We start from the raw sequence: 26,476 nt of genomic DNA, 5'->3' as shown, positions 1-26,476 counted from the left end.
GGTTGCGGTGAGCTGAGATCACGCCACTGCCCTCCAGCCTGGGAGACAGAGCGAGACTCCATTTCAAAAAAAAAAAAAAAAAGTGAGACATTTGCAAGTGAAGGGATAGAGTGTGTGTGTGTGTAGAGCAGAGATAGGGGAGGGCAGCACAACTGAGCAGTGGAAAAGACAAGCTGTTTGGGGGTTGCTGTTGCTGTAATGACAGGCCAGGGTCAAATCTCAGAATACTTCTTTTTTTTTTTTTTTTTGAGATGGAGTCTTGCTCTCCTGCCCAGACTGGAGTGCCGTGGCATGAACTCGGCTCACTGCCACCTCTGCCTCCCAGGTTCAAGTGATTCTCCCACCTCAGCCTCCTGAGCAGCTGGGACTACAGGCACACGCCACCACACCCGGCTTATTTTTCTATTTTTAGTAGAGATGGGGTTTCACCATGTTGGCCAGGCTAGTCTCAAACTCCTGACCTTGTGATCCACCCTCGTCGGCCTCCCAAAGTGATGAGATTACAGGTGTGAGCCACCGCGCTGGCCCAAAATATCAACTTTTAAGGGAGCAGACAGAGGAAGAGAAGTCCAAGCTGACTTTAGTTGGAAACTAAAAGCAAAACATGGTGATAATATTGTCCTTCCATGATGGAATTATTCTTAGAATCACTGCCCTTGATCATTATACTTTTGAAGATCATTTAAATTTACTGTTTTGCAATATTCCCTTGACTAGAAAATTAAATTCTACCTAGCACTATTATCAACCAAACTCAACTCATATCTGCCCTCTGAAGTCCTGCAGACAAACCTTTGAAGTTGGAAGCCAGCTGATGTGAACCAATTCAGCTGTCTTCTTGGATTAGAGGTTCCCAGTTCCTCCAACAGTTTGTCTTATGATGATTTTCAGCCTTCATTTCTAGCAGTCATCTCCTGGACATACTACAATTTGCCCACAAGCATAGCAAGCCATCCTCTGGAATTATTAGAATATTTATGCACAGGACACTAGAATTATCACATTTCTTGTTTTGGAGACTATGCTTTTATTAATGCAGCCTAAAATTAAGTTTACAAGCAGCAACATTAAACTATTAGCTGTTTGAATACATAGCTAAAATGTACTGCCTCCTCCCCCAACATAAACATGTAGCCAACTCTTCTCCCCCCAACCTGTACTTTCCTTTTTTTTTTCTTTTCTGAGACAGAGTCTCACTCTGTCGCCCAGGCTGGAGGGCTGTGGCCGGATCTCAGCTCACTGCAACCTCCGCCTCCCGGGTTTACGCCATTCTCCTGCCTCAGCCTCCTGAGTAGCTGGGACTACAGACGCCTGTCACCTCGCCCGGCTAGTTTTTTGTATTTTTTAGTAGAGACGGGGTTTCACCGTGTTAGCCAGGATGGTCTCGATCTCCTGACCTCGTGATCTGCCCGTCTCGGCCTCCCAAAGTGCTGGGATTACAGGCTTGAGCCACCGCGCCCGGCCCCCAACCTGTACTTTTCCAATTGATTTTTGTTTAGCTTAATTGTAGGTTTCACATTTCTGCTTTTTTCTTTTACTCATATGAAAACCTTTGGCCCTTTCATCATGGGGCATAAAACGGCCAAGACACCTGATAATAGAAAAAAAAAAATCATAGACAAACATGTAGCAACCATCAGACCATGGTGAATGTAAAGAATAGACCCTCATGAGGCCGGGCGCCGTGGTTTACACCTGTAATCCCAGCACTTTGGGAGGCCGAGGTGGGTGAATCACCTGAGGTCAGGAGTTCGAGACCAGCCTGGCCAACATATTGAAACCCTGCCTCTACTAAAAATACAAAAAATAGCCAGGCATCGTGGCACGCACCTATAATCCCAGCTACTTGACTGGCTGAGGCAGAATTTTTTGAACCTGGGAGGCGGAGGTTGCAGTGAGCCAAGATTGCGCCATTGTACTCTAGCCTGGCCACAGAACAAGACTCCATCTCAAAACACAAACAAACAAAAAAGAATAGACCTTCATCAGACTCCAGGCCTCTGGAGAATATTCTGATCCAGCTACAAGCTTCTGGTTCTATTGTCAATGTCCAATCTTAGTAAGAAAATGGATTAAAGATAGGACATGTGGCAGCCATTGCCTGATTGGTTAATTCTTTTTCTTGAATTGCTTGCTTATTGATTAGAACTGTTTTCCCATTCCCCTCTGAAATCTCTAAATGATGGAAAAGTTCGAGTTCCTTCAGTGACACAGGACAGGGGCTCAGTCAAACCCTGGAATGATTCTCAGTCAAATGTGAAGCAAACAGAAAAATTCTTACACACTTAGGAAAGACATGGCATAAAAGTCAACCTCAGAAAGACGGGTAACATTACCATATGGTACCTCCAGCAGAAAGACAGGTAGCATTGCCATATGGTACCTCCAGCTGAAGGCGGAGAACATGAACTCATAAAGGAGGCCATCTGCTCAGTTCTGTGCAGAGGAAGGCTTGCCATGTCCACTCTGTTAAGCCAAGGTTATCAGATTGGTTCTCTATAGTTCCCACATCCTTGTGCATCTTGCTATCTGTGCCCTATTAATGGACAGGCGCTGTTTGATGCATTTGCTGAAGCCAAAACTGCTTGGGTTTGGGTTCTGGCTCCACAATTTACTGGTACCTGTGGCCTTCAGGAAACAACCTGTCTATAAAATGAAGTTAATAATAGTACATATCTGAGCTGTGAGCAAAAATCTTAATACCTATAAATTACTCAGAGCAGAGCCAAGCACATACAATGGACTCAGTAACTGTTAAGATACTATTTCTTCAGTGTTCCTTGGCTCCAACTCATTTCTAACACAGTTTGTAAAGGTCCTCTATTGCTTGTTTGGCTTCCCCAGCGTAGACAAATCTGGGCTGAGTTGTTAGCACGTAGATGGGTGAAGACTTCTTAAGAAAACAGTGTTAAGGTTGTAGGCCACATGGTAAAACATAATTGTTATGGTCCCAAATTTCTACTGATTGGGAAGACAAGGCAACTTCCTCCTGCATACACTTTATTCACACATGCTAAATCTCACTAAACAGATCACACTGTCAGGGAAGATGGCTAAGGAGAAGCTAGGGTTGTCAAGGTAATCCTTGCTTCCGCCGTGTTTTGCAACAAGGTAATAAACAGCCAGAACAGACTAGGGTGAAGCAGGTAAGGGTGAGGAGAGAACGCAGTGCAGTGCAGGGGGTGGAAGGCAGCTCACAGTCAGGGAGGCAGCAGTTCTAGCCAATCAACACTTTATTTTTCAAGTCAACAACTGCACAGATGTTACTGTCCACTTCCTGACCCTAGCAGGGGGTCCCACTACACTTGGATCACCCAGAGGAGCAGTAAGGAAGCTCCTCATCTCAAGACAGAGCGCATGCTCACCAACTCCAGTGCTGGCGCATGTACTGTGGGATCCCTGCTCTCCTGCATCATGAAAGGCTGGGCTGAATGGGGCAAGGATGCAGTGAAGGTTACACAGACTATAGTAACTTAACAGTGTAACTACTGGCCTGACCCACTGCCCCACGTTTACTTTTTACTTCCCAGACCAGGAGCCTCCCTAAAGCTTGGCCAGTGCCCATGGGATAGGAGGAGCTGGCAAAGGATGGGGTTGAGCTGCTAAGGACAGGACACAGCAGGGAAATAAAGCAGAAAGGAACACAAGAGAGAAAAATTATAAAGTGCCTTAACTAAACAACCAAGTGGGACATGAGGGCACAGCAGCACAGGTCCCTGAGGATAGGAGGAAAAAGAAAGGGCCAGACCACCAGGGCTTGGGGCATAGTGGAATGAGAATAGAGATGAGGCAGGGAGGCAAGCACAGGCTGTGGGAAGGACTTCCCTAGCCCTGTTCACATCCACTAACCCAAATGGAAAATTATTTACAAATTTAAAACCAATCCTAGGCACAGGTACTGCACCATGCCCCCAGGACAGCAAGCAGGCAGGCAGGCAGAGGGTGGAATGGCTACCATCCGACAGCCAGCTTCCCCACGCACTGCCCCTCCCCAGAGTGGTAGGCAAAGGAGGAAACAGCAACACTCCTAGCCAGGAAGCCCTACTGTGCCTGCAGCTCCTTCCCCAGTGGCTCATGGCTCTGCCACGGCCTGAGCTTCTTGGTCTGACTGTACCAGAGAATGGGTGTCGGGCCCCAGGGGTGGAGCATCAGGGGGTTTTGGAGGTGTCTCTGGCTCCAAGCCCAGCTCTGCATTCAGCTGCTCCAGCTCCCCCTGATCCAGCAACTCAAAGTCCTCAGTGGTGAGTGCCTCTTCTTCCTCAGGGGCAGGCAGGGGCTGGGGTGAGTCCTGGGGAATAGGTGGGAGAATGGAAGGGGAGGGGGCCGGGTCACTTCCAGCAAGGCAAAGTGGGGGTGACAGGGTGCTGGGCAGAGCAGTGAGGCCACCACTCACTGTCTCGGGGCTCAGTGTCTCCACTGGTCCTCCAGGGGAGCATTTCACTCCATCTGGGGGGGACCCTGCCCCATTGAAGTGCGTGTTCACAAAGTGGAGGGGGGATGAGAGCCGAAGCAAGGTTTCCTTAGCTGCCACATCTTCTTCCTCTTCCTCTGAGTCCAGGGCTTGCCTTGACAAGGCTTGAGGACGGCCCAGTAGGTCTTCGGGAGGGGCCAGCTCTGCCTCCTCTCCCTCCCCTAGGTCCCGGCTTAGGGTCTCCTCTGGTTCACTTGGCAGGCTCTGCTGGTCCAAATCTGTGCAGAGAACAAAGAATTAAGGATGGGCCTGCTGCTGCTCTGATTAGCCACAACAGCCAACGAGTTTAAGGATGAGAATTCAAGACATGGAAAGCTGGGCCAAGCCCTAGGTGTTAAGGTCTTTTAGGAGCTGAGTAGAATTAGAGTCAGTGGGCCAAAGAGCACAGCAAGTACCCGTGGTAGGTAACACAAAGATTGTGGGGGGGTGCAGCAGGGCAACAAAGGGCTACCCGTACCCTCGGAGACATCAGTCAGCTGCGGAGTTGTGGCCCGGGATACGGAGAAGCCACCACTCTCCAAGATAGAAGCCTCCTCATCTGACAGCTCTGAGTCTGTAATGGCCAAGGCCAATGCTGTTTTCTTCACATCCACCTGGCAGGAGAACCAGGATGAACACGACATGTGAGGGGCTAAAAGAACCAATTTATCAGGAGCATCCCCTCTCCCAAAACCTCTGGCTTCCACATCCTTTGGAGGTGGCAGCTCCAAAGCAGAAATATTTTTCCTCTGGCTTTCTGTTTGACACCCCGTCTTCCCTGGACCTCACCACTGGGGAGAAGCCAGCCAGCTCTGCCTCGCTTTCGCTCTCTGTCTCTGCCAGTGGCTCATCACCTCCTGGGGGTGCATTCTTCCCTTGCCGCTCTAGAAAAGCAAGAGTAGTAGAGCAGTGACCAAGCATGAATGATGGGAGGGGAGACAAATACAGTTAAAGAACTGGAGAAGATCTCAATTCCAGGGCATCGCATGAGCCCCAAACCAAGGCCCTCCCGCTCTTTCACCCTCCTGGATTAGGGCAGCCCCTTACTCCTCTTGTCGTGTTTGTGATGCAGGGCATTGGCTTCTGCCTTCATGCTGTAGTCCAGCTGCATGAGCAGGGGCTCCAGGCGAGTGTACATCCTCTGGATCAGCTCATGATAAACCACCAGGGGCCACAGCAGGATACTCAACACTATGGGTTAAGAATGTCAACTAAGAGCTCCCTACGTCAATTTCCTAAGAGCCCCCATTCAGCTGGTCCCTAAACTGAAGTGCTGAAGGTAGGCAAGGTCCTTTCCCAAGTCAGTGCCAACCTCTTCTTGACACATCCACTGCCCTCCTCCCCAGGTTAAGTCTTCCACAGTTACTAATACTAAAGCATCCCTGGAGATCTCCACAAATCAGAAACTGAGCAGAGACCATAGTCTTTCCTGTGGGTCAGTCCAAGGAAAGAAGAAAGGAGAGGGCTTTAAATAGGGCAGGGACAGACCCTACTCACAGACAATGTAGGAAATCATAATCCCTGGAACATAGTGTCCCAGCACAGCCAACACAGCACAGCCAGAGCAGACTCGAACACAGAACTGCAGAGAAGAGCACAAGTCTAAGAACAGCACACTGAGATATGCGCCCCGCTCAGCTGGGTAAAAAACTACTGCTCAGCTGGTAGGATAGGTATGTCCTCGAGGAATGGGGTGGTCCAGTTTGCTTAAGAGGATGCTCAAGACCACCAATTCAGGAAGCTGCCAATAGATAGTACCCACCACCTATAATTCACACTTGTCAGGAAAAAAGTGTCAGGCTATCAGAAGCTTATTTCCTGAGGTGAGACTGCCTCCTGCACGAGGGACTAGCTGTGAATGTTGCCTCAAAAAGGTGCCCAGGCCTCTTCTTTCAGGGTCTTCAACCCGGGAATTTACATCGCTCCACTCCCATTCCCCGCCACCTCTATACCCCTTCAGTGTAGTGAACTGTTATATGATGTAGGGGAGGTTACCTGAGCTGGATTCTGCCTCTTGTACTGCAGCAGCTCCTGCAGGTGAATCTGGAAGGTGAGCCAGCTCTCAGCCAGGTATCTGCACAACTCGGGCACACTCAGCAGGTGCGGCCGGGCGCCTGACCCCGCACCCTCACTGGGGAGACATGACATAACCCCTGGAGGCCTCAGATACCAGATTCCTAGACACTTAAATCCCTCTGAGAATGCCAATGATATCTTTAGTCTAAAAAAGTAAACAACCCCACCTCCCAAAAGGAGGCTGTCCTGGTCTTAGGAAGCAAAGCCAGGAGGACCCAACCCTCTGCCCCAAAAAGAGCAGGCACAAAACCACCTACACAGGTGCCTAGGATCATGAAAAACCCATGGCTTGTTACCAGTTCATTCACAATGCTGGGGCACTGCCCTGCTCCTTGGTGACACCGGCACCGGCAAGCAGGACAGGATGTGGGCATTTGTCTTCAAGAGGTGGCCTATACTCACCTGTCAGAGTGTGGCTCCTCTGGGGATGATGCTAGAGAGAGCGGAGAGGGACAAATTATTGAGTGATAGGGGCCCTGGGAGACACTTCCCAAGGCAGAAATAGCTGTCCCTCCTCTGCAGCCCCAGAGCACTTTCTTCAGATACCAATGGGGGAGCTGTTACATGTTTTTGTTTGCCTCTGTCTCCTTCTTTAGACATTAATCTTCTCCAACATGAGAACTACATTTTACTCATGCTTATCTCCCAAGCAACTCACACACAGCCTGTCACCTATTAAGCAAATTATATGGATAACAAGAAAAACAACACTGACGTTCTATTTATACAGCTTACATGTAAAGCACTATCATAAGCATAGAATGTGTATTAACTCATTAATCCTCTTCTCACCTCTCTATGAAGTAAAATCTATCATCCGTGTTTTACAGATAAGGAAATTGAGGCAAACAGAGATTGAGCTACTTTTACAAGGTCACAGACATGGTAGGTGGCAGAGCAGGGAATGGAACCCAGGCAATATGGCTGCAGACTTCACCATCTTAACCACTGCACCTACAGTAGCATTAATTTGGGAAAGGGGCAATTTTCATTTTAGGGAATTCCCTACAAAAAGGAAGTGGGCTATGCCTGGGAGGCAGGTGGCCTGCTGTACGTTCCCCTCACCATTTAACTCCACCCAGCGGAATCAGGCACCAAGCAAGTGCCCAATGGGTGCTTACCGAATGAAGAAACACTCACCTGACACGTCAGGGAGAAAGCGAGGCTGCCAGAGATCCAGCAGAAAATAGGCCAAAAGTGAGACGCTGAGTAGGAAAAAGGGCCGGAGGGACGAGGAAGACAGCAACCTTAAGGAGAGACAGGCACCTCAGCAGTGAGTGGGTGAGAGAGACTCATGCATCCATCTCAGAAGGTGGAAAGGCGCCTACTGATGGGGGAATGGCACCTCCAGGCCTGACTCGCGACTCGCGACTCACGACTCGCGACTCACGACTCAGAGACGGAAGAAATCTAAGCGGATGTCAGCCTGCAAAAACTGGGTACGGGTCATGCCCCCCAGGCCAAGTGATAACCCAGAAAGGGGAATGGTGCTCTCGACCCTTCCCTCCCAAGCTCTCCCGCTCATCCCGGCCCCGCCCCCTCCTCCGCGGCCGTTACCAGAAGAGGCCGTTGAGCGCGGCAGCCGTGACCAGGCTGTGCAGCGGCTTCTCCCACACCAGCAACCGCTGCGCCGCCGCCAGCACCGCCTCCCAGCCGCGGAGCCGTAGCCACAGCGTCGTGGCCAAGCGTCCCACCGCCTCGGCCGTGGCCGCCTCCTCCTCTGCCTCGCTGGTGGCCTCACTCATGCCTAGGCTCAGACCCAGACCTAGGCCGAGGCTCAGGCCCATCCCCGGCCCCGCACCCGCGCCGGTGTTACCCCCGCCACCGCCGCTCGCCATAGCCCCGCCGCAGCCGCCGCCCGAGCCCGCGAGGAGCCAGGGCTGCGCGGCCGCCGCCGGGGGCGCGTCAGGCGGAAGGGGGCGCCGCGGAGAACGGCAGAGGCTGCGGACGGGCGTCACGTGACGGCGGAGCGCTGAGCCCGTCACGTGACGCGGCCTAACCGCCCGGATAGGGCGGCCCGCGCGTGCGCACTGGCAGCTGCCGCTGACTCGGCGGCCGCTGACCCTTCGCATGCACAGGTTCGTTTTCTGGTTGCCGAAGTCACCCGGGGTCCAAGTCCGGGTCCCGGTCTGGGCAGTCGAGCCCGTTTTCTTATCCCACAGTGGGCAGGGTGGCTAGGGAGTGTGGTGCTGCCCCGGTATCCACGGTGTGGAGCAGGAAGTGGGCTTCCAGACTCCCAGTATCCCCAGTAGGATCTGCTTCTGCTCGGGAAGGGCGGTGGCCGTCCCATTACTCAACCCTCATCGCACTGGCCCTCCCAGTTCCCTCCCCTCAGTGGGCAAACAAACACACCAGCGCGTGACTCGACAGACTCGAAAACAGCTTCATCTACTCAGAAAAGTTGTTGATTTCCTATCTCCGTAAACGTTCCCACTTCCACATACCGGAGGTCCTTCCCACCTCGGCCTACTCAATCATGAGATCGGAGGCGGGAGATGGGTTTAAAAACAAAACCTTGGGTGGGTGCAGTTTACTTTTGGGTGGACGTGTTGACACGTTTTTGAGGCTTTACATTCGCTTAATATCACAATTTCCGCAGTAGCCTTAGGTTTAAAAGTTCAAATTACACTACAAAAAAACCCAAAAAACAAAAAACCCTGAGTTTCTCTTCCTTTTCATAGTTCACCCACTGCTAAATGTCGTGTATCCTTTCAGACGATTTTCATATGCATTGCTGAGTGTGTATAATCTCTCCTTCTAAAAAGCAACTAGGAACAGCTTCCTGTTGTGTGTTTCGTTTTATTCACATTAACTTCTCCATTGCTACGGAAAGGTCCTACTGGCTTGTTCATCCTCAGTGCGGCGTGATCCCCTAGGAAGTGTCCCCATTTCTCGGGGGCGCCTGGGGCTCAGCTCTGGGACTTGGTCACGTTCGGTGAGACCAGGAGTTCGAGTCCGGCTCCTGTCCGCGGGTCGGCGCGGGAGGCTGGGCTAGACTGGAGGCAGGAAGTGCCAGGCGCTGACTTGCGGGCGGCACCCCAGCGGCTTGTAAACGCCGGGCGGACGCGGCACAGGCGGAGTACGCGCCTCGCAGCCGGGTCTCTTTTGCTCCGCGAGGTGAGCGCAGCCCGGCTGCTCGACGCCTCACTTCCCTGGCCTAGGGCCTCGCGCCGCGCCAAGCCCGGGGCGGAACAGGAAGAGGCGCCCGCCAGCCCGGGCCCCGCCTTCCGCTGTCCGGGGAGGGAGCTGCGAGGGCGAGGGCGGCGGCCAGCCCCGGGAGGCAGGCGGGCAGGTGGACAGGCGGGCAAAGACAGCTCCGCGAGCCCCCTACAACTCGTTTCCTTCCGTTCACCTTCGCAGGGCGGCGACTGGCGGTGCGATGGACCTGACCGGGCTCCTGCTGGACGAAGAAGGCACCTTCTCCCTCGCCGGCTTCCAGGACTTCACGGTGAGTGGGCGGCCCGCCCCTTCCCCAGCCTCTCGGCGCGCCCCTCCGGGCCCGAGCGGCGCCGCGAGCTCTCCTGACTGCTGTGCCGGGGTTGGGCGGCAGCTGCTCGAGCAGTGCCTCCTCGAGGCCGCGGCCGCTTGGGCCCGGAGGGAGAGTCGCGGAGTATAGGAATGGGGGTAGGGGTGGCCACACGAGGGCCCTTCTCGGAGAACTTCTCCCAGGGAGCCCTCGATGGGGGTGAGGGTATTCCTCCCTCTGTGGACCAGGCTGCCTTTGGCAAACGATTGACAGAACGCCGGTCTGGGTAAGGCACGGGCCCCCTGGCAAGCGAGGCCGGACTGTCCCCCGCACCGCCTTCCAGCCCAGAGCCAGGAGCTGCATCATACCTTTCCCTGCCCTTCACCTTCCGCTGCCCCTGCCCTGTTTCAGTTCCTCCCAGGACACCAGAAGCTGAGTGCCCGGATCCGAAGGAGGCTCTACTATGGCTGGGACTGGGAAGCTGACTGTAGCCTGGAGGAGCTCTCCAGCCCGGTGGCAGGTTAGGCAGTGTTTTGTGACTGGACAAGTGAGAAGCATGAAAATGGGGTTGTCATCAGCCACTAAAATGACTCGAGGTTTGCCCCATAGCTGCACTGTCTCTTCATTGCTAGCTTGTTGGTACTTGGTTCAAGAGGGCAGTTTGCATTTCTCATTCTTATTAGCCCAAATGAATAAAAAACATTGCTGCCACATATGTCTATATAAATCACTCTTGATTTATGTATTGAAAACTTAATTTTCCAAGGATATCCATCATACGTTTCCCAAATAAACAAGGCATGTTCACAGATGAACAGCAGCGGTAGACAAATCTGGATAGTTTCACGTGACAGAGCAATATGCTTTCCTGTTAGAATGAGCTGAAATTCAAACTTGGAATGGGCTTTTTGTCTCAGTGTGGGAGAATTTGATCTCTATTTTGTTACTATGGTCCTGTCCCCAAGGCCTCAGAAAATACAGATCTGGCTCTTCTGCTAGTAGTGGGGACTGGTGTGTTGTGGATGGGTGCTTGTTTGCTCACTCCGCCTTCCTTCTGTCCCTTGCAGACATTGCTGTGGAACTGCTCCAGAAGGCAGCCCCCAGCCCTATTCGCCGACTCCAGAAGAAATACGTAGCTCACGTGTCCCGGTGAGCCTGGAATTGAGGATAGGATGAGAGTGTTTGGGCCCTAGAGAAAGGGGAATAATTTTTTTTTCTTTTCTTTTCTCTCTTTTTGAGATGGTCTCGCTCTGTCACCCAGGCTGGAGTGCAGTGGTACAACCTCGGCTCACCGCAACCTCCACCTCCTGGGTTCCAGTGATTCTTGTGCCACAACCTCCCCAGTAGCTGGGACTACAGGCACATGCCACCGCCCTTGGCTAATTTTTGTATTTTTAGTAGAGATGGAGTTTCACCATGTTGGCCAGGCTGGTGTCGAACTCCTGGCCTCAAATGATCCACCCACCTTGGTTTTCCAAATTGCTGGGATTATAGGCATGAGCCACCGTGCCCAGCCAAGAATAGTTTTTTTTCCCCAAAGATAACAGGAGCAAGCATCATAAGACTTGCGAGAGCTGAAGGACCCTTGGGTTTAATTAGTGATCCTTTCTACCACCCAGGGAGGCATGCATCTCCCCATGTGCTATGATGCTGGCTCTGGTGTACATTGAACGGCTCCGCCACCGAAACCCAGACTACCTGCAGCACGTGTCATCCTCTGACTTGTTCCTGATCTCCATGGTAAGATACCCCCTCCCCGTCTCTCTAGAGAGCCAGGAGCCTGCTGTGAATTCTGCTCCACCACTTCTGGTTCCTCTGCAGATGGTGGCCAGTAAGTACCTCTATGATGAAGGGGAGGAGGAGGAGGTCTTCAATGATGAATGGGGAGCTGCTGGGGGTGTGGCCGTGCCCACTCTCAATGCCTTGGAGAGGGGCTTCCTGAGTGCCATGGTGAGTAGCTGTTCTCTCTCTTGCTCGGTTTCCCTGGCCCGTCTTTAATCATCCTTTAGTCCTTTGTTCTCTCTCAGTCTTCTGTTGGTTTGTCATTTCTCTTTCTGTCCTCTTGTGCTTTTGTGTTATTTTATCTCTTCAGTACTAACCACAGGTTTTGGAGATTCCTAGAGCAGTGAGACCAGGAGCGGAACATTTCCTCACCTCTATTCCTCCAGGGCCCCACAGGGTACACTCTGAGTCAGAGTTTATCCTATTGGGTTTTGAGTATTTGTGTCCATACTTTCTCTCCCCCTAGATGTTTAGCTCCTTGTGGGCACGGACCATTCTCAGGGTCATTTTCTCCCCTCTTCCTTAGTGGAGGGCATAATGTGAAACCCGGCAGGTGGTGATTCAATGAATTAATGTATAAAAGCTTTTGAGACAGTATCTGGCACATAGTAAGTGCCAAATATGCATTAGCCATAGTGGCGGTTGTAGTTCTTGCTATGGCTCTTATTATTAAATGACTGTGGTTCATCCAAGTCTGGTTTGATGTCCTCTCTGCTTACTCACAGGATTGGCATCTCTACACTGACCCTCGGGAGATTTTTGAGGTGCTGAGCTGGTTGGAGAGCTGGTAGGTTCTCGGAGTTGGGAAGAAGGGCTCGAGGGATTTGGGGACTGAGGCCTCAGCCATAGGAGCTAGAGATGAGAGTCTCTGTAACTGGGGGAGGGAGGAGACAAGAAAGAAAATTGCCAAGATAGTGGTTCTCAGACCTGTCTGTCCTCTTCTTCATCACCTTGGGGAAGGTGAGAAGCAGCTTATTTAAAATACATGTCTTGGGTGGGTATCGTAGTTAGGTCTGTAATCCTAGCACTCTGGGAGGGCGAGGCAGGAGGATTGCTTGAGTCCAGGAGTTCAAGACCAGGCTGGGCAATATAGCAAGACGCCTGACCCTACCAGAAAAAAATATTAGCCAGTTGTAGTGGTGTACACCCATAATCCCAGCTACTCAGGAGGCTGAGATGAGAGGATCACTTGAGTCCAGGACGTCAAGTCTGCAGTGAGCTATGATTGCACTACTGCACTCCAGCCTGGAAGACAGCAAGATCCTGTCTTAACAAAGTAAATAAATAAAAATAAGATATAGGTCTTGGTCTCACCCTTAGTTTCTGATCAGCAGATAGCCTAGGAATCTGGATTTAACAAGCTTCCCAGTGTTTCCTGGTGAGTCCTGAGTGGTATGAGGATGCCACTAGGCTGGCTGTAGGACAGTTGCATACTCTGTCATTCTCCACTTCCCCCAGTGTGGCTGAGCAGCAGGGACAGCGGCGGGGCTGGTATACCTACACAGACCTGTGTGTGCTGCTGGAGCAGCCAACCTGGCAGTTGGCCCTGGGCTCCCTCTGCCAGCGGCTGGTAAAGGTGAGGAGAGGCTCGGAAGGATAGGGAGCTTGAGCAAGCCGGTGTGTAGGGTGGGTTGGTGTGAAGTGATTGCTGAAAGGCCCAGGATATGGGGTTGGGAATAGATGGGCAGAGTGGGGTATAAATGGCTATAGAGACCTCCAGCTGGAACACAAGTTTCTAGAGACAAGGGGTGAATGTGTTAAAGACAGAATCCTTCTTTTTTGCCTCCTCTCCTGCAGCTGTCCTGCCTGTTAGCTGTGGCATATGTGAGCAGTGTGGCCCTGGCTGTGGCATCGGTGGCCGTAATACATCAGTCCTTGGGGCTGTCCTGCACCCCTACACCTGGGCCGCCTGACCTTGGACTGACCTCCCATTGCCTCCTGGAGCCCTGCATACCTTCTGTGCCACAATGCCTGCCGTCTCCCGCTAATGTCTCCAGCTGCCTGAAAGGCAGCACAGGGCTGCGGTCACTCTGGGGCAGTCTTCTGGCCTCACTGACTCCTCCACCATTGCCTCCCCCAGACCCCCCTGCCCCTCCCACTCTTCTTCATAACTGCCACCTTTGCCAGAAGCTCCAGAGAGACTCCCCAACCTGCCATGCCTGCCACCACCCCAACCATACAGTCCCCACTGTGCTGTCCAGCCCCTGGTACCATACCTATGGCCTGGCTCCCCACTGGCCTTGGAGCCCGGCGCCCCCGTCACTTCCTCAGCCTCAGCAATGTTCCCTTTTCAGTGTCATGGAGCTGGCTCGCCTCAAGTCTTTCATTTTCCCAGGCTAGGTACGGCTGCGAGGAATGCATGAAGAGGGTTTGGGAGTTTCCGAGAACCTGGAGGAGCAAAGCTTGATTTAGAACCTGTCTGCCTCTCTGGGTCCTTGGCAGGTCCCCTGTCCTCCTGGGTGGGAGCTTACGGGGTGGTGGGGCAGAAGGACTGAAGGTCACTCCTAGATCTCAGTGGCTGGCTGCTTGGCCAGGACAGTGATGGCGCCAGGGAGAACTTCTGCTTGGTGACCAGGGACATGTCCCAGATGGACACAGGAGAAGCCCCTCTCTGCCTACCTGGGATTTTCTGGACTTTTACTTTTGAGTTCTCTAGGATGGAAGGGTATAGGTGGAAGATAAGGGAAGTGGGGTGAGAGGAGAAAGGATATGTTGGCATGGGCCCATGTGATGTCCCTGAAGCAGAAGAGCCAGGGACTGATGGGGTCAGGTGGGAGCTGCTGGATGAGGCAGGGAACCTTTTCACTCCCATTCCTTAGCTTTAGTCTAATGGAGCCAAGGACTGCTGGGACCTTCAACCCTGACCTTTTGTCATCCAGTCTTCTCTTAGTGTCCTGCTCCTAGGTTCCCTTCTCTTCTGGTTCCTCTCCCGGGTGTTCTCTTCCCAGGCCTCTCTGGCCACTGCTTTGTATCAGGGTTTTTCACGCTTTTGTAGAACTGAGGTTTCAATAAACAGTTTCAGTTGCATGGCCTGGACTTTTCCTTCGGCGGCAGCCCTTGAAGATCTTTCCTCCCTGTATCTGCCATCCAAGCCTCCCTGCTTCCTGATCCTGTCATCTCACAAACTCTTTTCTCAGCCTCATCTTAGGACTTTCCTATCGTTTGATAGGCATAGCCTCCCATTTCCAACTTTGTTCCTGCTCCTAGGACCCTGGGCCCTTAGTACTGCTCAACTTGGGGTGCCATGGGACACACAGGGTGACTGTCCTGTGCCTGAGTTGGCCGTCTGTCACTTTTTCTGGGTGAGCACTCTCCTTGTGGATCCCGAAGCACATCTCGTGGAGAGTGGCCAGGCGTTGTATCCAGCAGAGCCTTGTGAGCTCCTGAAGGCAAGCCACCAGGACGCTTCTCTCTCCTGACCTCCTAACTGGTCTGACACATGGTGATGGTCACATGGTGCTTAACAATTCCAAGAACTTGAAGAACTCCAAGGCTGGGTCGTCACTGGAAGAAGGAAAACAATCTGGGCAGCTTGGCTGAGGGTATTTGGGACTGCTGAGGATCCTTGGAAGAGGTGGTTCTGCCCCCTCGGGAGCATTTTGGAAATTTATGGGCCATTTTTTCATTGTCAAAAGGATTCGAGGGAATGCTACTGGCATTTCATCAACCTGGGCGGGACGCTAGACATCCTGAAATGCTCGGACCTCCCTTGCTGTGAAGAATTCCCAAGACAACTTTTGAATGACTAGCTTTATGTATATGAAAACCCTATTTATCTGAGCCTAGAACAATCTTTGCACATGTAAAAGTGTTTGTAGCATTCTGAAAACACTCAGTTTGCTAGGAATTCATTCCCTTGTAAATTAAAATGACTTTGTTTTGCTTGGCACCTTTTAACCAAGAGTTTCTTTGCATTTTGGAAAATCGGGTTACAACATCAGAGTCACCAATAAAGCACCAATATCAGCTGGCATTGCAGCTGTTGCAACCACAGCGATTCTCATAGGGTGTGGGATTGGACTACTTCATTATACTTTATTGTCTTCTGGTTTAGTTGTGCTTAAGCCTTCACATAATGAAATACATGTTACTATAAATTTTATTCTTCACAGTGAGCACGTTTCAGGTAGTTGTGGTTGTCACATGTGATGTAGGATATATTATCCGCAAGTTTATTGTTTTCTTTTTTTATTGACACAGTCTCCTTCTGTCACCCAGGCTGGAGTGCAGTGGTGTGGTCTCAGCTCACTGCGACCTCTGCCTTCTGGGTTCAAGCAATTCTCGTGCCTCAGCCTCCCGAGTAGGTGGGATTACAGGCATGTGCCACCACATCCAGCTAAGTTTTGTATTTTTAGTAGAGATGGTTTTACCATGTTGCCAGGCTGGTCTTGAACTCCTGACCTCAAGTGATACACCCAGTGTGGCCTCCCAAAGTGTTGGGATTACAGGCATGAGCCACCACACTCACCCCACAAGTTTCATTTTGAAGTAGTCCAGGGGCCTTGGTACTGCAAGGGGTTAGGACTGTGGATCAAATAGTGATGGTTTTAAATGGGAGGGAATAAAGTCTGCAAAATTTCCCCAGATTATTTTGAAGAGCTCCTCTCCTCCCCACCCCTCCTATCCTACTTTCTACAGCCTGGTCTAGGGACAGGAAATCTGGAAGAAGATTCTTGGAGGAGGGCCCCAGAACTCAGCTCCCCAGTTAATGGCTGATGGAATTTGCACAACAGCTGGGCAAAGGTGAAAAGGCGGTGCCCTGCCCCAAATTCCTTATACCTTTGCTCCGCTTCATTGACACTCCCACCCTCTCCCCACCTTCTCCCCACCCCAGGCTTCACCTAAACTCTGACCTCTTACTTTCTACTTAACTCTGGTCCTGGGCAGCCAAGACAAAGCGAAAGGCAGGGCAGCATGAGCCGATCACCCCTCAATCCCAACCAACTCCAATCAGTGGGCTCCCAGGATGCCCTGGCTCCCCTGCCTCCACCTGCTCCCCAGAATCCCTCCACCCACTCTTGGGACCCTCTGTGTGGATCTCTGCCCTGGGGCCTCAGCTGTCTTCTAGCTCTGCAGGTAGGAGGCAGAGGTGCAGGAGTTGGTGCTGCCTGATGGTGTGTGGGGGGAAGTAGGTGTAGATGTGAAAGCCTCTGGAAGTATTGCAGGTATTTCCACTTCTCTGAAGACTGCCCTCCCCATTCCTCCACCTGCAGCATGTCTTGGTCATGGCTTCTCTGCTCTGTGTCTCCCACCTGCTCCTGCTTTGCAGTCTCTCCCCAGGAGGACTCTCTTACTCCCCTTCTCAGCTCCTGGCCTCCAGCTTCTTTTCATGTGGCGTGTCTACCATCCTGCAAACTTGGATGGGCAGCAGGTGAGAGGAACCTCCCTGGAGAGAGGGGGCAGAGTCCTGAAGGGTGGGAGAGGTTTGGGGGAGCCTTGTTGGCTGCCACATATTTCCAGACCTGCTGGGGCTGCTGTTCCTACAGGCTGCCTCTTGTCCAGGCTCCATCCTTAGAGTTCCTTATCTCTGCTCTGGTGCTGACCAGCCAGAAGCTACCTCTGGCCATCCAGACACCTGGAAACTGTGAGCACAGAACAAGGGCAAGGGGTAAGGGTGGGGCTGGGTTATCATCTGAGCGTGCAGGTGTAGGTGGGTGCAGGATTGAGATTGGGCAGTGGTAAGACTGTGAGGCACTGTAGGGCGCTTGGACTTGTGCCAGGAGTGTTACTGTAGAGCAATGGGTCTCCATCCCATTCATCTCTCTTTTCTCCGTGCCCCAAACTTTTCCTAGCCTCCCTCATGATGCACCTGTGTAGGGGACCTAGCTGCCATGGCCTGCGGCACTGGAACACTTCTCTCCAGGAGGTGGGTGTCTAGAGGTGAGAAGGGATAAGGGTGGTGCCAGGCTTCGGGGAGCTCTTGTTTCCATTATGCAGAGACTGAGATGCTCCTGGAAAGGAGTTGGGGGAGGAACCCATATCTAGAATTAGGAAGACCAGGCTGAGGCCAGTTTGATTGAACAGAATATTTTCTCTCCAACCTCTCCTCTCTTCTACCAGGTGTCCGGGGCAGTGGTGGTATCTGGGCTGCTGCAGGGCACAATGGGGCTGTTGGGGAGTCCTGGCCGCGTGTTCCCCCACTGTGGGCCCCTGGTGCTGGCTCCCAGCCTGGTTGTGGCAGGGCTTTCTGCCCACAGGGAGGTAGCCCAGTTCTGCTCCGCTCACTGGGGGTTGGCCTTGCTGTACGTGAGTCCTGAGAGGCATGGGATGGTGCCCAGTGGGGGTGTATGGGAGGACTAGGGGAGGGCAGAGCTGCTGGTCCTACCAGATTCAGCAGCGACTGGAATAGGGACATATTTTATATTTGGAATCCAAGACTTTCCCTTGATTCATCTGGTCTCCTTGACTTTCACACTGTTTTCTGCTGTCCCCTAAGGTGACTTCCTATTCCTTCCATGGGAGTTTTCTTCTCTGGGACCACCCCCCGCTTTTATGGTATTCTGCCTACCCCCATCTCATTTCCCGTGCCTCAGGATACCCAATGCCTCTTGCTCCTAAAACCTTCTCTCTCTTAGGGTTATCCTGCTCATGGTGGTCTGTTCTCAGCACCTGGGCTCCAGCCAGTTTCATGTGTGCCCCTGGAGGCGAACTTCAGCTTCATCAACTCACACTCCTCTCCCTGCCTTCCGGCTCCTCTCGGTATGTGTGGGTCTGGGCAGGGCAGTAGAGGTCAGAAGGGCTGGCCTGGAGTGCTCACTCCATCCCCTACCTTTTGGCTTCTGTCTAACCCTCCAAGGGTGGCTCAGAAGGTTCTGGGGGAGGAGTTCTTTCCTCAGTCTTGCTGCTCAGGTGCTGATCCCCGTGGCCTGTGTGTGGATCGTTTCTGCCTTTTTGGGGTTCAGTGTTATCCCCCAGGAACTGTCTGCCCCCACCAAGGCACCGTGGATTTGGCTGCCTCACCCAGGTAGGTTTTCTCCTAGTCCTCCATTCTCTTGTTCAAATAAAGGTATCTATTTATTTGAATTCAAAGAACTTAATGGATTTTATTTCTGAGTTAAATGCTGTGTTTTTTCAAAACATACAGGAGACAGAAATTACCAGTCTGAGAGACAGACAATGCTAGCCCCTCACTGCAGGTGTTTTGTTGTTGTTGTTATTGTTTGTTTGAGACAGGGTCTCACTCTGTCACACAGGCTGGAGTGCATGGCATGATCATGGCTCACTGCAGCCTCAACCTCCCAGGCTCAGGTGATCCTCCCACATAAGCCTCCAGAGTAGCTGGGACTACAGGTGTGTGTCACCACGCCGACTTTTGTTTGTTTTTTGTAGAGACAGGGTTTCAACATGTTGCCCAGGCTGGTCTCGGACTCCTGGGCTCAAGTGATCTGCTTGATTAAGTGCTGGGATTACAGGCATGAGCCACTGTGCCCCATCCCACTGCAGGTGTTTTTTTTGGGTCAGTGTTGGGAGACAGACATCTATTGTTTCTGTAACCCCCGATATTCACTACCAATACTCCTTACCCAATGAACACATCTATGTTACCAGCCCCTATGGGCATTTGACTTGGCAACCTATGCATAAAGATTGCTTTTGAGGCGTTGTATGTGAAATTTGCTCATTCTTCTATTTATTTATTTATTTATTTATTTAGACAGGGTCTTGCTGTGTCACCCAGGCTGAGAGCATTGATGCAAACATGGCTCACTGCAGCCTCAACCTCCTTGGCTCAGGTTATCCTTGTGCCTCAGCCCCACAGGTAGCTGGGATTACAGATGTGCACCACTATGTCCGGCTAATTTTTGTGTTGTTTTGTAGAGATGGGATTTCACCATGTTGTCCGGGCTGGTTTTTCCTTAATTTAATAAGGATCTGTTGAGTGCTGATTATGTGCTAGGCACATGGTAGGGGACATAGTGATGACCATGACAGACACAGCACTTACCTTCAGGGAGCTTATAGTCTATTGGGGAACATAGATACTAAAGAGTCACCCAAAGAAATATAAAATTGCCACTGTGGGAACTGTAACCAAAGGGAGATACATTGTGTCCTAAGAGCTTATAATGAAGGCCAGGCACAGTGGCTCACACCTATAATCCCAGCATTTTGGGAGGCAGAAGCAGGAAGACTGCTTGAGGCAAGGATTTCGAGAGCAGCCTGGGTAACAAAGCAAGACTCCATCTCTACAAAACATAAAAAAATTATCTGGGCCTAGTGGCACATGCTTGTAGGCCTAGCTACTCAGGAGACTGAGGCAGGAGGATCCCTTGAGCCCAGGAGTTGGAGGCTGCAGTGTGCTATGATCGCACCACTGCATTCTAGCCCAGGCGACAGACTGAGACCTTGTTTATAAAAATAAAATAAAATAAAATGCCAGGCGCCATGGCTCACACCTGAAATTTCAGCACTGTGGGAGGCTGAGGTGGGAGGATTGCTTGAGCTCAGGAGTTAGAGACCAGCCTAGGCAACATAGTGAGACCTTGTCTCTATTAAAAGTAAAAAAAAAAAAAAGCCTGATACAGTCGCACACACCTTTAGTCCCAGCTACTTGGGAGGCTGAGGTGGGAGGATCGCTTGAGCCCAGGAGATTGAGGCTGCAGTGAGCTATGATTGCACCACTGCACTTCAGCCTGGGGAACAGAGCAAGGACCTGTCTTAAAACAAACAAATAAACCAAAAAACTTATAATAGGGAATTTGAATTTATCCAGGAGGTCAGTAAAGATATTCTTTTTTTTTTTTTTTTTTTGAGATAGAGTTTCACTCTTGTCACCCAGGCTGGAGTGCAATGGTGTGATATTGGCTCACCGCAACCTCCACTTTCCAGGTTCAAGTGATTCTCCTGCTTCTGCTTCCCAAGTGGCTGGGATTACAGGCATGCACCACCATGCCTGGCTAATTTTGTATTTTTAGTAGAGATGGGGTTTCACCATGTTGGCCAGGCTGGTCACAAACTCCTGACTTCAGGTGATCCACCCGCCTCGGCCTCCCAAAGTGCTGGGGTTGCAGGCATAAGTCACCACGCCCGGCCTAAGTAAAGATATTCTTTAGGATGTGGCCACTGATTTGAGATGGAAGACATGAGTAGGAGCTAACTAGACAAAGGCAGGAGGGAAGAGCATTCTTCCCTCCTGCATATGCAGGATATGCATATGCAAAGGTCCTGTGGTGGCTGGGAGCACAGCATGTACAAAGGCCTACAGCAAGGCCAGTGTGGTAGGAGTGAAGGAAGTGAGGCAGAGTGTGCTGGGAGATGAGGCTGCAGAGAGAGGGAAGGCCAGACCAAAGAGGACCTTGTGGACCATGGTAAAGGGATGGGTCTTTCTCCTTAGAGTTCAGTAGTTTTGTCCCAAGACATTATCTTCAAAGACATTGAGGCATCTAGGATTCTTGTGGCACAGGCTGTTGGAGGCAGGGGGTACTCCTGACTTGAGTCTGGCCCCAAAGTGGCTCCTTTTCCCTCCCCAGGTGAGTGGAATTGGCCTTTGCTGACGCCCAGAGCTCTGGCTGCAGGCATCTCCATGGCCTTGGCAGCCTCCACCAGTTCCCTGGGCTGCTATGCCCTGTGCGGCCGGCTGCTGCATTTGCCTCCCCCACCTCCACATGCCTGTAGTCGAGGGCTGAGCCTGGAGGGGCTGGGCAGTGTGCTGGCCGGACTGCTGGGAAGCCCCATGGGCACTGCATCCAGCTTCCCCAACGTGGGCAAAGTGGGTCTTATCCAGGTATGTGGACCTGGGATGGGGGTGGGGTGGGGTGGAGCTAGAGGGGAAGGAGAAGGAAGAGAACTTACACCGATTGATTGCCAGGTGCGCCCAGCACCTCACATCAACTGTCTCACTTGGGGAGGTGCCTAAGATTAGACTTTGGGCTAAGAGAGTGGGGAAGTGAACGAATCACCATGGAACTCCTGTGTGTGAGGCACAGTACCAAGGCTGGGGCAAAGAACCAGTCACATAAAGTTCTGCTCTCTTGGGGACTTCATAGAGGGAGACGCAGACAGTTGAAGGAAAAAAAGTATCTTTTTAAAAAAGTGGCCGGGCGCGGTGGCTCAAGCCTGTAATCCCAGCACTTTGGGAGGCTGAGACGGGTGGATCACGAGGTCAGGAGATCGAGACCATCCTGGCTAACACGGTGAAACCCCATCTCTACTAAAAAAATACAAAAAACTAGCCGGGCGAGGTGGCAGACGCCTGTAGTCCCAGCTACTCGGGAGGCTGAGGCAGGAGACTGGCGTGAACCCGGGAGGCGGAGCTTGCAGTGAGCTGAGATCTGGCCACTGCGCTCCAGCCTGGGCCAGGGCCAGGCGCGGTGGCTCAAGCCTGTAATCCCAGCACTTTGGGAGGCCGAGACCATCCTGGCTAACACGGTGAAACCCCGTCTCTACTAAAAAAGACAAAAAACTAGCCGGGCGAGGTGGTGGGCGCCTGCAGTCCCAGCTACTTGGGAGGCTGAGGCAGGAGAATGGCGTGAACCCAGGAGGCGGAGCTCGCAGTGAGCTGAGATCTGGCCACTGGGCGCCTCCAGCCTGGCGACAGAGTGAGACCTCGGCCTCCTCAAAAAAAAAAAAAAAAAAAAAAAAAATGGGCCAGCCAGCGCTGCGGCTCAAGCCTGTAATCCCAGCACTTTGGGAGGCCGAGACGGGTGGGATCACGAGGTCAGGAGATCGACCATCCTGGCTAACACGGTGAAACCCCATCTCTACTAAAAAGACAAAAACTAGCTGGGCGAGGTGGAGGGCTGCTCTGTAGTCCCAGCTACTGGGAGGCTGAGGCAGTGCATGGAACTCCGGAGGCTGAGCTTGCAGTGAGCCAAGATCTGGGCCACTGCACTCCAGCCTGGGCAACAGAGTGAGACTGCGTCTAAAAAAAAAAAAAAAAAAAAAAAAAAAAGTGGGCCAGGCATGGTGGCTCATGTTGTAATTCTAGCATGTGGGGAGGCTAAGGCAGGCGATCACTTGAGGCTAGGAATTCAAGACCAGCCTGGCCAACATGGTAAAACCCTGTCTCTACTAAAAATAGCTGGGTGTGGTGGCGTGCACCTATAATCCCAGCTACTCGGGAGGCTGAGGCAGGAGAATCACTTGAGCATGGGAGGCAGAGGCTGCTGTGAGCCAAGACCACACCACTGTACTCCAGCCTGGGCAACAGAGCAAGACTCCATCTCAAAAAATAAAAAATTTTTTAAAAAGTGAAGAAAATTTCAGAAGGCGATAAGTGTTATATAAAAAAATCAGGATAGCAGGATGGAAAGGAGGCACATTTAGACTGGCCAGGGAGGCTTCTTGGAAGAGTAACATTTGAGCTGGGATCCAAATGATGAGAAGGAACCAGTAAGGCAAAGACCTGGGACAGTCCGAGGAAGTGGTTGTGTTTTCCAGTGTCTTTTCTTCATGCAGGCTGGATCTCAGCAAGTGGCTCACTTAGTGGGGCTACTCTGCATGGGGCTTGGACTCTCCCCAAGGTTGGCTCAGCTCCTCACCACCATCCCGCTACCTGTGGTTGGTGAGTGGATGTATCAACAGGGCTGGTATTGAACTGGTACTCCCCAGTATGGCCCGATCAGTTCTTTAGGATGGCACCTTTTCTTTCTAAATAGCTTTCCTGGATGAATGGATGGATGGATGGATGGATGGATGAATGGATGGATATGAGCATATGTCAGTCTCAATTTCTCAGCCTAACATCTTGGTCTCTTGATTGGGCTTCTGGGCTTCCTGAAGAATCAGAAAACCTCAGACCGGGCATGGTGGCTCACACCTGTATCCCAGCACTTTGGGAGACCCAGGCAGGCAGATCACTTGAGGTCAGGAGTTCGAGATCAGCCTGGTCAACATGACAAAACCCTGTCTCTAATAAAAATACAAAAATTAGCCAGGCATGCTGGCTCATGCCTGTAATCCCAGCTACTCAGGAGGCTGAGGCAGGAGAAATCGCTTGAATCCAGGAGTAGGAGGCGGAGGTTGCAGTGAGCCGAGATTGCACTATTGTACTCCAGCCTGGGTGACAGAGTGAGACTTGTTCTAAAAAATAATAATAATAAAAAAAATCAGTCTCTTGGGTTTTATTTTTTCCCCATTACAACCTGCTTGCCCTGCAATACTCCACACTATGTGAGCCCCCTTGATTCCTCCTGACCCCCTTGATTTCTTCTGTATGAGACAGGTGGGGTGCTGGGGGTGACCCAGGCTGTGGTTTTGTCTGCTGGATTCTCCAGCTTCTACCTGGCTGACATAGATTCTGGGCGAAATATCTTCATTGTGGGCTTCTCTATCTTCATGGCCTTGCTGCTGCCAAGATGGTTTCGGGAAGCCCCAGTCCTATTCAGCACAGGTAGGTGGAAGGGAAGGGGAGTTGCTCAGTAGCAGGAAAGCAAGGAGTTGAGGCTCAGGCTCCCCCGGCTCCTGGCCCCACAGCCTTCTCTGGGCTTTGGCGTAAATACTTCATTCATTTGTTTAATGGATATTTATTGAGCACTATGCTAGCCATTTGGGATACAAAGGTGCCTCCCTTTATTACAGCGTAGTAAAAGAGATGAGATGTGTAGGAAAATAACAAGAAAGGTTCAGATAAAGAGCTATGGTGCTCAGTGGCAAGAGAGATAGCTTCTGTTTGAGGTGATCCAGTAACAGAGCTGGTCTTGAAGGATGGCAAGTTTTAAACATCTTTGGTGAGAAGGTCATTCCTCATGAAGGAACCATCATTTATACAAAGACACAGAAGTGGGAAGTCTTAGGATATGTCCTGAGAGCAGTAAATTGCTTAATTTGTCCCACCCAGTTCTCAACTGGGTGATTTTGCCCCCATGGGGACATTTGGCAATGTCTGGAGACATTTTTGGCTGTTACACATGGAGGAAGAGGGAGTTGTTACTAGGGTTTAGTGCATAGAAAGATGCTGCTAAACATCCTACACTGTACAGGACATCCCTCCTGTACCACCACCCCCAACCAAGAATTATCTGGTCTAAGATGTCAGTAGGACTGAGGTTGAAAAACCCAGGATAGAGCATAGAGGGTAAAAACTGGGAGATGAGGTTGGGGCTTAAATACTAAGCTTTCTAGAGAAAGGGAACCTGGAATAGTCAAAGCATATATGGAGGGTGTGTGGATGATCAGAACATAGGGTGTTGAGCAGGAATCCTGTGAGAAAGGCCTGGATTTGGAAAGTGGTTAGACAGACAAAGGGTGAGAGGGATGAAATGACAATTCAGAAAGATCTGTCCTTAGTCCAAGACTTAGGTTTAGGTCTGGGAGGGCAAGACTCCTGGGCTTGGATATAGGATCAGAGTTCCCTTCCTGCCTGGCCCCAACCCTTCATAGGCTGGAGCCCCTTGGATGTATTACTGCACTCACTGCTGACACAGCCCATCTTCCTGGCGGGACTCTCAGGCTTCCTACTAGAGAACACGATTCCTGGTAAGTTGAGGCCAGGCCCCAGCAGACTGGGGAGTGGCCAGGAAGCCATCCCTCCCTGGGATGGGCAATGGCCTGACAAACCTCTCTTTTGCAGGCACACAGCTTGAGCGAGGCCTAGGTCAAGGGCTACCATCTGTTTTCACTGCGCAAGAGGCTCGAATGCCTCAGAAGCCCAGGGAGAAGGCTGCTCAAGTGTACAGACTTCCTTTCCCCATCCAAAACCTGTGTCCCTGCATCCCCCAGCCTCTCCGCTGCCTCTGCCCACTGCCTGAAGACCCTGGGGATGAGGAAGGAGGCTCCTCTGAGCCAGAAGAGATGGCAGACTTGCTGCCTGGCTCAGGGGAGCCATGCCCTGAATCTAGCAGAGAAGGGTTTAGGTCCCAGAAATGACCGGTATGCCTACTTCTGCTCTGGTTAATTTAGCACTAACTCTCATCTGCTGGAGAATCAGCTCCCAAACTGTTCTTTCTCGTAGGCAGAGGGTATGTGTGTGTATATTACATGGGCCCGCCTAGAGGTTCCATTTCCCAGTAGGGTGGGTTGCCTTTCCTTGTCTTAATTAGGCCTAACTATTCCAGAGTAGAGGCCATGATTTAGCGGACCATGAATGAATGAGATTTTGCCTGTGTACTATCAACGCCACTTGAACCCCAGCATTCACTTTAATACTTATTGAGCATCTCCCATGTGCAAGGTCCTGGAACTACAGGGTTAAGACAGGGTCCATGCCCTCTCAAGGCATTTACGGTTTAAAAAGACCTTTGTAATTACTAACGAAAATGCAAAGCAGAAAGCAGTCTGTAATAAAGATTAAAATAATGCTGTGGGAGCAAAGAGGAAGGGATAATGAATTCTGATTGGGGACAGTGGGAAAGGCTTTATGCAAGAAGCAATGAGGATGGCGTTGACAAATGAGGAGGATTTTTGGTTTTTCAGGTTCGAGGTCCAGCTTGAGCAAAGCCATGAGTTGTACGAAGTCCAAGATAGCTGAGGGGTTTCAAATTTCTCAGTAGTGAGGAGCATAAGTACGGGGATGATGGAGAAATGAGGCAGGAGAGGTAAAGGATGAGATCAGATTATGGGACTTATGCCTGGGAGACTCCTTCCTTCAACAACTCTAGTGCTGGTGGAGGACCTGAGAGAACTTACCTACGGAACTTCCATGCCTTATTTTGTTAAAAAGAGACTGGACAGGTAGGGGAGGGAAGAGAAGTGACTCAAGTTTGACAAATCCAAACCTGGGCTCCCCTTTCCTACGCCTGGCCCGCTATTCCTTCTACTCGGCC

At 51.5% G+C, this 26,476-nt stretch overlaps 4 protein-coding genes across 16 annotated transcripts in view; 3 read left to right on the top strand and 1 right to left on the bottom strand.

The window, feature by feature from the left end:
* Positions 1 to 2,983: 2,983 nt before the first annotated feature.
* Positions 2,984 to 8,522, bottom strand: RETREG2 (reticulophagy regulator family member 2). Of its 2 annotated transcripts, none has more exons than XM_003907983.2 (9): positions 8,084 to 8,522; positions 7,667 to 7,773; positions 6,929 to 6,959; positions 6,446 to 6,581; positions 5,948 to 6,032; positions 5,498 to 5,641; positions 5,240 to 5,334; positions 4,929 to 5,064; positions 2,984 to 4,689 (listed from the first exon to the last, which is right to left on the bottom strand). In XM_003907983.2, exons 1-9 carry the CDS (start codon positions 8,362 to 8,364, stop codon positions 4,073 to 4,075), a joined length of 1,632 nt encoding a protein of 543 aa, XP_003908032.1. In that variant the 5' UTR covers positions 8,365 to 8,522; the 3' UTR covers positions 2,984 to 4,072. The 2 variants fall into 2 exon arrangements, with proteins under 2 accessions (XP_003908032.1, XP_017802495.1); XM_017947006.1 differs by having other exon boundaries at positions 6,446 to 6,493; positions 8,084 to 8,489.
* Positions 8,523 to 8,577: 55 nt separating this feature from the next.
* On the top strand, positions 8,578 to 14,801 carry CNPPD1 (cyclin Pas1/PHO80 domain containing 1). Of its 5 annotated transcripts, none has more exons than XM_009183120.4 (9): positions 8,582 to 8,604; positions 9,887 to 9,974; positions 10,404 to 10,512; positions 11,060 to 11,141; positions 11,612 to 11,732; positions 11,814 to 11,942; positions 12,500 to 12,561; positions 13,233 to 13,350; positions 13,572 to 14,120. In XM_009183120.4, exons 1-9 carry the CDS (start codon positions 8,597 to 8,599, stop codon positions 14,112 to 14,114), a joined length of 1,260 nt encoding a protein of 419 aa, XP_009181384.1. In that variant the 5' UTR covers positions 8,582 to 8,596; the 3' UTR covers positions 14,115 to 14,120. The 5 variants fall into 5 exon arrangements, with proteins under 5 accessions (XP_009181380.1, XP_009181384.1, XP_009181383.1 ...); XM_003907987.5 differs by lacking the exon at positions 8,582 to 8,604 and adding an exon at positions 9,422 to 9,643; XM_009183116.4 differs by having other exon boundaries at positions 8,578 to 8,604; positions 11,612 to 11,942; positions 13,572 to 14,801.
* Positions 14,802 to 15,801: 1,000 nt separating this feature from the next.
* On the top strand, positions 15,802 to 26,024 carry SLC23A3 (solute carrier family 23 member 3). Of its 8 annotated transcripts, none has more exons than XM_003907974.5 (12): positions 15,802 to 16,850; positions 16,988 to 17,145; positions 17,261 to 17,382; positions 17,567 to 17,640; positions 17,835 to 18,016; positions 18,350 to 18,473; positions 18,624 to 18,738; positions 21,245 to 21,498; positions 23,172 to 23,277; positions 23,938 to 24,105; positions 25,095 to 25,190; positions 25,285 to 26,024. In XM_003907974.5, exons 1-12 carry the CDS (start codon positions 16,689 to 16,691, stop codon positions 25,578 to 25,580), a joined length of 1,857 nt encoding a protein of 618 aa, XP_003908023.1. In that variant the 5' UTR covers positions 15,802 to 16,688; the 3' UTR covers positions 25,581 to 26,024. The 8 variants fall into 8 exon arrangements, with proteins under 8 accessions (XP_003908023.1, XP_003908021.1, XP_009181375.1 ...); XM_003907972.5 differs by having other exon boundaries at positions 17,261 to 17,358; positions 25,285 to 26,016; XM_009183111.4 differs by having other exon boundaries at positions 17,081 to 17,145; positions 18,350 to 18,738.
* The window catches only part of NHEJ1 (non-homologous end joining factor 1), a 90,048-nt gene continuing 88,881 nt past the window's right edge, over positions 25,310 to 26,476 (top strand). The window contains exon 1 of the mRNA XM_009183115.3: positions 25,310 to 25,384. The gene's annotated coding sequence lies outside the window, so the exon portion shown is untranslated. The remainder of the gene's footprint in view (positions 25,385 to 26,476) is intronic.

The sequence above is a fragment of the Papio anubis genome, chromosome 10, assembly GCF_008728515.1.
Source record: "Papio anubis isolate 15944 chromosome 10, Panubis1.0, whole genome shotgun sequence".
NCBI classification, from domain to species: Eukaryota; Metazoa; Chordata; class Mammalia; order Primates; family Cercopithecidae; genus Papio; species Papio anubis.
Note: the sequence above shows the minus strand (reverse complement) of the source record. Positions and strands in the feature narration are given on the sequence as shown.

Coding starts and splice junctions, on each gene's coding strand:
- RETREG2 (XM_003907983.2), bottom strand. CDS start 8,364: ATGGCGAGCGGCGGTGGCGGGGGTAACACCGGCGCGGGTGCGGGGCCG. Junction 5,065..5,239: donor TGGCTGGCTTCTCCCCAGTG/GTGAGGTCCAGG, acceptor TTCTCCTGCCAG/GTGGATGTGAAGAAAACAGC. Junction 4,690..4,928: donor GCTGACTGATGTCTCCGAGG/GTACGGGTAGCC, acceptor TTCTCTGCACAG/ATTTGGACCAGCAGAGCCTG.
- SLC23A3 (XM_009183109.4), top strand. CDS start 16,689: ATGAGCCGATCACCCCTCAATCCCAACCAACTCCAATCAGTGGGCTCC. Junction 17,641..17,834: donor GGAACACTTCTCTCCAGGAG/GTGGGTGTCTAG, acceptor CTCTTCTACCAG/GTGTCCGGGGCAGTGGTGGT. Junction 21,499..23,171: donor GCAAAGTGGGTCTTATCCAG/GTATGTGGACCT, acceptor TTCTTCATGCAG/GCTGGATCTCAGCAAGTGGC.
- CNPPD1 (XM_009183116.4), top strand. Junction 11,943..12,499: donor GGGGCTTCCTGAGTGCCATG/GTGAGTAGCTGT, acceptor GCTTACTCACAG/GATTGGCATCTCTACACTGA. Junction 13,351..13,571: donor TCTGCCAGCGGCTGGTAAAG/GTGAGGAGAGGC, acceptor CCTCTCCTGCAG/CTGTCCTGCCTGTTAGCTGT.